The following is a 9,233-nucleotide window of genomic DNA, read 5'->3' as shown; positions in this document are numbered from 1 at the left end:
GTCCATGATTTACTGTATATTTCATATGGTGCTACCTAACATGCTTTTGTACTAACTCCTACATTCTGCAATCCAATAGGATTCGAATGGATGTGCCCCTCCAATCCTCTATTTTTTCTATTCATATGTTTCTACAATCCTTTAAACCAAACATGTCCTCAATGATATACATATAAACCGGCGGGATTCTATATAATGTAGCGAGGTCGGATTAATATCTAGCGTATCATCTAGCTTTTGGACGGGGCGGACGGAGTTTATGAGAACGAATTTGCATGCTTTTTTTGTTGGAAGCCGACTCGTGTGGCTCGCAGCACATTGGCGCGAACGAGGCCTACAACACAAGCACATAGTTTTTCTATAAAAAAAAACATAACCTCAACCACATAGTCCAGGCGGGATTCTATTTACAAGCATGTTAACACTAATTTCTTTCGTGAGAAACACATATCTAGCCCATGTATACATGTCTATATAGAAGCAATATCTATATATTTTTTATATGTGGTGTCTTTTCGATAAACATCGCGTCACCCACGTACATGACAGTATGAGTATGCCATATGTACGAAATTTGCTCGTGCAAGATAACAAGGGCCATATGGGGCTCTATAGACTGCGTGCCTCATTCTCTCACGGGCTCAAATGTACTACTCCTGCCTGGAACTGCACACAGAAAAACGGACACATGCAGGAGCATCAACTGATATACATTAAGGCATTTGCGATCGCTGGCTTCTCAGCGATTACCGGTCCTTGCATGGGCGGTGGGGTTGCGTAGGTGTAGGTGGTGGCAGTTCTAGACTTAGGGCTACTTCTTTTGGGCTTATGCTTATAGAGAAGCTAGCTTATCTCTTCTCTCTTCTTTTGGTGCCCATTTTCGAAGAAAAAAAATGCATTTCGGTGGAGAGAAACTCTTGGAAACTATTCTTCTCCTTATTTTGGGCTTCTTGAATTTAGGTTTGTTTGTTGTGCAAAGTCTACAATACCCCTAGACATGAATGGTGTCATGTTCAACTGATTCAACGGTAGAAAAGCCCATTTGTCGAAACGTTGAGTACTAACTTTCCGATGTCTATCATGCGTAGATGTCAGAAATAATAAACTCAGTCTCATTTGCAGTGTCATACGTGGCCTGCAATTTCGATGGGAACGCCTTGCGCTCCTCATAGAGACAATCTTTTCCCTGAATCTTTTACTGGCCGGTTTTGAGACTTGCACACCTTCCTATCATTGATCAAAGTGATGGACGGTCCAGGACTATTATCTCCAGACACGACTGCAACTGCCTTCAGAAAGCGTTCCGTTCCATCCAAGGAAAACAAGGCAGGAGCTGGAGGGGAGCCCTGGTTTTCGTCGTCTGTGTATAGGTCCTAGGTAGTCTAGGGGTGTGTCTCCTGGCGGCGTCGTCGAAGACGGTGGCGATGGCGCGGCTTCGGTGGAGTAGGTTCTCCCCCTCCTTTCCCCGTTCCGGCGGCCACGTCGGGGAGGCTGTGGAGGTTAGGTGCTCTTGGTCGGCTCACCGTGGCGGAGGCGATGGCCGTCTCCTGGAGCTTTTGTCCCTCGTCCCTTCCTTCGTCGATGCGGGGTGGGCTCTGGCCCCGTCGTTGAGGGTCTGGGGGTGGTGCGGGGTGACTCCGGCGTGTGTCGTCGGTGGTTTCTGCGGATCTTCATGGGAGAGTTGCTGCTGAGGTTGTGCTGCGGTATGAGGTGGTGGGATCTGGTTGTTCTGGACCAGATCGGAAGCGGTTCGAGCTTGGCGCGTGTCGCTGGCCGTTGTTCCTTCAGTGCGTAGCAGATCCTCTTCTCCAGAATTGGTGGCTATTGCGGCTCGTCAAAGCCTTCTGGCGAGGAGTTCCTCCGCTTCCAGGATTCGTCATCGACGACGTCGGGCGTGCGCGCTGGTAGAGTTCTTGGTTCTTGGCGTGAGGTTGAAGATGAAGATGGACCTCTGGGTTCTCTCCTCCTGTATCCGTTCCTAGTGTTCTTGTATTTCTTAGCGTTTGGTTGTTGTATCCTTACTGTTAGCATTATTAGCCTTAAGCTAATTAACATAAGGATCTAATCTCTATTTAGAACACCAACTTCAGATTAGACTTTGTGTACCTGAGATAGCCAGCGATGACCCTCTCTGCCTGTTCGTTGCAGGCTTGCTGAAAAGCTCGGAGAAGATGATCATGGGCAGCAGCTTGGTGAGGTGGAGATGTCCTGGACGCCGCAGGCACAGCCCTCCCGGTAGCCGGTGGTGGAGACGGTCTTCTGATCCCCTCAGCCCTCATTTTAGGATCGGGTTGTTAGGAGTTTTCAAGGTCCTTGACCTGTGCGAAATCACCCACACCCAAAAGGGCATGGCCTCCTCTTTATATGTCAGGGCTAGGGGACAAGGACCGAAACCAAAAAATTGCATTGGATGCCCCCGATCAGGGCATGCACGTGAGGGGATGAGACTTTGTCTCTCCTATTTTTCTCACGGTTTGTTAGCCTATGAGATCAGTTCCAACATTCTCCCCCTTGATCGTAAGGTTAACAAACATCATAAGACCACTCTCAATAGAAATGACATACCAAAATAAAGTGTTACGATGACCAATGAAATGTCATAGAACCTCTTTACCTATAGTACATCATTCTATATCAAAAATGGAAAACATACTACTTTACGGGAGTTAGTTTATTTAGCGGTCCTTATTTCCAGGATCAAAAAGCTTCTCATCAACCCATGCCGGCAATATAATCGTAAAATGGGTGATAGGCCTTTGACAAAACGGATCCATACAAATCATATCTATATGTTCAACATCAATGGCTTGATCCTGGATTCTATCTTTCACAACATGAAACATATTGTCAATATGGTTTTGGCAACACCATTTGACTTGTTGTTACTCGCATAGAAAACTGCGTGTTCATAATGCAGAAGGTGGTTTAGAAATGTTGTCTACCACCTCAAATTCGGGAATACAATTTCTTTGACATACAACCTGCCCAATAGCCTCTTAACATGCCACTTAATACTTTGCATCATTAATGATGCCATCAATACTAAATTTGGAGCTTTTCCACGATACAGCTCCACATGCGAAGGTGATGATTTAATATGATGTGGAAACTTTAATATCCACACACCTCGCAAAAATAATGTCTAAATAACCCACAAATTCTAGGTTACCAGACATCATATTAATAAGCATGTAAACTTTATTCTCTTACATGTACTGCAAGATCTTTTGGCGGCTTTTCCAGCGGTGTATTGCTGGACTTATTGTACATTTGCCAATTATCCCGATCGTAAATAGGACGTGTTCATTCTTATGACAACTAAAACAGAAGGAACCGGCATTATCTGATCAGTTTAAATGGTTCCTTGGACATATAAATGTCCACCTTTATCGCCGTTAACTTTAGTAGCAGGTGAGACCAAGTACTAGTGCATAATATTTTTCGTTCGTACTCGATCACGTGTACGTCATCATAATAGAACTTATACTCGTTTTGGATTGGACTTATATATATCTTGGCGAACCTCAATACAATCAAGGTATGAAGCATTACCAAGACCCTTCATATCATAATAGAGAAGACTGAAATCTCTGGGATAGCCAGGAAGATTCAGTCTACATAAAATAGTGAAGCTTACTCCCCCTTATCTTGAGGTACTATTGTAACAAGATTTCCTTAGAGTCACATTTAGTTTTGTAGAACCATATACGGCCTACCATTATTTAACTCATTTAGGAAACTCTATTAAGTTTCATACATCAGTAAATCTCATAATCTTCATCATACATGGCAAATATCACCAAGATAAAATGTTCACACACATTATTTATCACAGGAAATTTTGTTAAGGCTCAACACCAAGTGTTGCATTAGGGACTGCATAACTCTCTACATAACTGATGCGTATGAACAAAGATCTAATGGAATTCTCCTTAAGATTCACGTTCATAAGCTCAAGGTCCCCGTGATCGCTTTATTTTGGAGAACATGGCTCCAAAACTTGATAATGCTTCATTTCAGTTCTAAACCACAACACCGTTGGGCAGAAGGTGGAAAAGAACCTGATGAAATTAATGTGGCACATGATTATAAACAATGTTGGTCAGAATTACAATCATGAGCTGCTGACAAACTTGCCACTTTTAGTGGAGCAAGACAAATGATCATAAACGACGTTGGTCAGAAATATAACCTTAAGCCACATGCTACACCATAAACAACATTAGAATGGAAAACTTGCCACTTTATCATTCACGTGTGTTTCATAGTGTTCATAAGGGAGTAATATGACATTAACATGAAAATGAGTTAAAACATTAGTGTGATTTTTCATTCATTCATTCTCCAAATAGGACTTCTCGTTGGTTCCATCATACTCGGAGAATTAATACAGTATCATTCTGGCGTAAGAAAAATGAGTACGATGACCCATATTAAATGAGACATTCCCTCTCCCCCTTCGAAATGTGGTAAACTTACCACAATTTCGACGAGGTCTCATTTCTCACATCTCTTACATCATAATTGTGTCATAGCACACATAATCATTACAAAAGGTACATGCACCATGGACACAAAAATTCTCACCACACGGTGAGACTTACATAAAATGATTGCATTCCAAAGAACAAAATGTTCATATAAAGAAACAAGTTGTCTTACAATGCTTTATTCGTCATTGTCCTCATAGAAAAATCCTTGTCCATTACCGAAAATGGGTATCATCTTTATGCGCATCATTATAAAACATTACATATTAGGAAAACTTGTACCAAAACAAGTTCATTTGTTGTTATACTCCGTATCGCCGTTGGGCTGAAAACGGAAGAAAGAACTTACTTATTTAAAACTGACACACGACAATAATCAACGTTGGTCAGAATATTGCCATATACCATGATAACATTTGCTCATAATTAAATCTCTAACCAAAACTTCTCGTTGGTTCCATTTTGACTAGAGAAATTTTAGAATCACATATTGACCGGTGAAAAACATTTGTTAAGTTAATACCCAACATTAACATAATGTAACCCACTATGTTATTAAACACATGGATTCATAGTCCATCGCCGATTATTTTGTCCTCAAACTTTGACACCATAATTTCAACAACATCAAGAAAATGTGTCGAAGATTGACATTAAAACCTTCAAAGAATGGTACAAAATACCATTCATTCTGAACATTAACAGCTGAGTAACCATCGTAGTGACATTCACAGCGAAAAAACTTTAACATTAACCATAAGTATTCTCCAAATGAAATCTGGACATTAAATTACATCATGGTTCACCAAATAATTGGTAAACAATAATAATCAAATAAGTTACAATGCAACATATTGATTGAAAACCTTCTTTCACGATATAAAGTATCACATGAGAATTCTCTAAACAAATAGAAAAAAAAATCTTCGTGAGAGAATTGTCATCATTATGAGCCTTCATTACTTCAGTGCATGTCAAAAGATATAAAATGCACATACACCAACATAATGGCTCAACGTTATTAGGACACATAGTGCAGTGCGAAAACCGAACCATGTGGACATTATCAGTTTTCTTAAGGTGGCCTCAGCCCGTTAGTGATGATCACAACATTAATAAACTCATAATCTTGACATATATTAATAACTCATAAAAAATTGTGACATTGACATAAACTTAGGAGAGCTACACATGGCTGTTCTCAATATTAATATCCTTTTAATAACACTTATACTTCAACCTCAAAGGATATTAATAGGAGTTCATTATAACATGTCACGAAAAGGGCATCATCATTAAAAACCACATTAAAAATTTGGGAAACAAGATCTCTAATTTATTCCTAATAAAAAACTGATTATTTATCCTCTGATAACTTCTTGCATTCTCTGATTTTAAACAATACATTTAATTTCATCATAAAAACTTTTGAATAGCGCAATAAAAATGCACTGGAAATCAGAAAACGAGACATTCATTTTTGGCCCAATAAGACTACTGCAGCAGCCCATAACAACATTCTGCACAGGCGGACGTTTAGAAACAACAAGGAAAAAGGGCCAACTTAGACTGAGCCTAACGCCATTGTTAGATGTGGCCCGTCAGGCTTACTGGCCCGTTAACATCTCCGCGCGATCCTGTGCCGTTCGATCTGATCGACGGTCTGGACCCTTCCTGGCCGGAACAAAAACATCAGGGTCAAACCCTAATCCCCATTTGCCCTCCTCTCTCCGCTTTCTCCACAGCAGACCAGTGAGGCGACGGCGCGCGCGACACCGAGCTGTTGGAGGCCATGGAGATGCGGCGGCCGGAGGCGCGCCCATCCACCGCAGCGAGAGAACCCGCGTCCATGCCGTCTCGGTAGCCCGCGTTCGCCGGCGGGGCGTGCCTTGGCCTGAGGCCGCGCGCTCCCCCGTCGAACGGCGGTTGCCGTGTCATGCGGACATGCGTGAGGCGGTGGTGCGTGCCGGCAAGCCAGCAGCGACGGCGAGGCGGGGAGACCCCTCGTCGTCTTTCTTCTTTCCGCGCATCGAGCGCGTCCTTCCGTACGTCCCCTCAGACGGGAGCGGACGGCGTCGCGGATATTTCCAGGGAGTTCCGGGCCGTGCTAGTTCATTTGGTGGTGACGACGACGAGCTGGACTCAAAGGTCCAGGCGTCCGTCCATGAGCACGGCGGCGGCTTTTCACGCGTCTTCTGCGACAGGAGAAAGACGGCGTTGCTGCATCCTTCGTGAGTTCCCCATCTCTCTATCTTTTTTGGTCAGTTTCTTTATTCGGATTTAGTGAAACGTCCGAATTGGGGAAAAACAAGGATTATGGTTCTTGATAAATTGATGATTTTCCTTCATTGCAGACACATAATCACCTCCTTCTAATTCCTTATGTACCGGAACAGTGCTAAAACATCATCAACAGGACTTAACAGTCCATAGCCGGGAGCATGTGAACACTATCATGGGAACAGTTTAATAATCATGTTCATTACTACTAATCCATGGCAATTAGATGTAAAACCAGATCATCAACAGGGAAAAAGCCAACGACAAAAGCAATTGACATAAGAAGGACCTGATTAAGGTTTTAACAGAGATTAAACTAGCTCTGATACCATTGTTAGCATTATTAGCCTTTAGCTAATTAACATAAGGATCTAATCTCTATTTAGAACACCAACTTCAGATTAGACTTTGTGTACCTGAGATGGCCAGCGATGACCCTCTCTGCCTGTTCGTTGCAGGCTTGCTGAAAAGCTTGGAGAAGATGATCATGGGCAGCAGCTTGGTGAGGTGGAGATGTCCTGGACGCCGCAGGCACAACCCTCCCGGTGGCCGGTGGTGGAGACGGTCTTCTGATCCCCTTAGCCCTCATTTTAGGATCGGGTTGTTAGGAGTTTTCAAGGTCCTTGACCTGTGCGAAATCACCCACACCCAAAAGGACATGGCCTCCTCTTTATATGTCAGGGCTAGGGGACAGGGACCGAAACCAAAAAATTGCATTGGATGCCCCCGATCAGGGCATGCACGTGAGGGGATGAGACTTGTCTCCCCTATTTTTCTCACGATTTGTTAGCCTATGAGATCAATTCCAACACTTACTACTGTTTGTTGAATACAAGTTCTACTTTCAAAAAAAAAAAGGAAAACAAGGCAAAGTCTTGTCGGGGATGAGGTGGAGGCCCACAGCGACGACGAGGTGAACTGGCCGTCGATGAGGTTGAGCTCCACGGGAAGGGCGCGCAGGCTGTGCTCCTGGATAAGGACGAGCTGGGACGGAGAGCACACTGGTGGAAAAAGGGCCATTGGTCGCGGTTCGCAACTGCCACTAGTCGCGGTTGCGCAACCGCGACCAACTAAGCGCGACTAAACCCCCCCCCCCCTTTAGTCGTGGTTGCTTACGAACCGCGACTAAAGGCCCGTCCACGTGGCCGCCAGGCGACCGTCGGGGCGGAGGACCTTTAGTCGCGGTTCTCCTGGCCAACCGCGACTAAAGGCCGCCGCAGGTTTAGGGTTTTAGCCCCCCCCTAAACCTGGTTTCTTTTTAATTTGTATTGTTTTATTTCTTTTGTGTTTTATTTTAATTTTGAAGGAGTTTCACATATTCTACGGTACTACATACATGCATATGAATGTACAATTTCAAACAAATTTGAAATTAGAACCAAAGAGAATTCAAGAGGAATATACAATATATATTCAATATCGGATGACCAGCATATACAATTTTGAACAAGTTTCCATACATAATTTAGTGCATATGAAGTTCTACGTCCTCTACATAGTGTTCTCCTTTAGGATCGACGACTTCCCTCACGAACCATCCGAGCTAGTTCCTCTTGAAGTGGTCGGAAGCGAGCTTCGGAGTAAGCATCATCCGGAGGTTATTCCTCTTGATATTGTTGTCACTCGGAACCCGCTCGGAGGTGTATCTCCGGATCATCTCACAAACATAGTATCCACATAGATTGGTCCCCGGTGGCTGAATATCCCCAGTCCCACTCTTTGACCGCATAAAATGTAGCTCTTTTTTGAACTCACCGACCTTGGCATCTACGAACCGTCTTCAAACCCTACGAGGCAAAGAAAATTAAATGAACAAGAGAGTTATTAGTTACTTGATATTAGGAAATAAACGAAATAGGCCGATCGATATAGAGCGCAAATGAATGAAAATAATTACTTCTGCATCATTTTTCTCATGTCGGTCCAAAGCTTTGAATCCATATTCAGAGAGTCGTGGACGATTACTGTGGAGTCGTGAAATTTAATTACTAGCAGAATCCAGTGGAACCTGCGGACACGATACATGCACAATCATGCATAACTCATCGATTAGCCACACATACCATGCATGGAGTAAACAAAAGAGAATGTGCTCAAGACAGAAACACTCACCCAAAATGGTAAGGAAATAGAATATCACTTTTGAGTTCCCGCTTATCAAGAAACCGCCACGAGATCTTCCTCCACGTCGGCGGGGTGATGTTTTAACACATATCCATTAACGATGTGTGGGTCAATGAACCCAACATCATGGATGTTCCTTACTCCGCATTCCTTGATCTTCATTCCGCATTATAGAGTACGGAACAATATAGTTAGGACATATATATAGTGCGAGGCAATGAACGAGATGGGGTAGAAATAAATCACTTACGGAACGTAGCAACCGATGATAGATTTGTCGAGCTCGCGCAGATTGAGAAGCTGGAACAATTCACTCAGATGAATTGTTACATAGTAATG

The 9,233-nt window shown here is 43.2% G+C and overlaps 1 protein-coding gene across 1 annotated transcript; it reads left to right on the top strand.

The window, feature by feature from the left end:
- Nucleotides 1–6,434: 6,434 nt before the first annotated feature.
- On the top strand, nucleotides 6,435–7,512 carry LOC124664858. Its single transcript, XM_047202282.1, has 2 exons — nucleotides 6,435–6,721; nucleotides 7,229–7,512. Exons 1-2 carry the CDS (start codon nucleotides 6,435–6,437, stop codon nucleotides 7,341–7,343), a joined length of 402 nt encoding a protein of 133 aa, XP_047058238.1. The 3' UTR covers nucleotides 7,344–7,512.
- Nucleotides 7,513–9,233: the final 1,721 nt, after the last annotated feature.

This window comes from Lolium rigidum, chromosome 6 (genome assembly GCF_022539505.1).
Source record: "Lolium rigidum isolate FL_2022 chromosome 6, APGP_CSIRO_Lrig_0.1, whole genome shotgun sequence".
Taxonomy (NCBI): Eukaryota; Viridiplantae; Streptophyta; class Magnoliopsida; order Poales; family Poaceae; genus Lolium; species Lolium rigidum.
Note: the sequence above shows the minus strand (reverse complement) of the source record. Positions and strands in the feature narration are given on the sequence as shown.

Excerpts from the sequence above, each read along its gene's own strand:
- LOC124664858 (XM_047202282.1), top strand. The coding sequence starts at position 6,435 with ATGCGTGAGGCGGTGGTGCGTGCCGGCAAGCCAGCAGCGACGGCGAGG. Across the intron at positions 6,722-7,228 it reads ACGGCGTTGCTGCATCCTTC|GCTTGCTGAAAAGCTTGGAG; the intron begins GTGAGTTCCCCA and ends TGTTCGTTGCAG.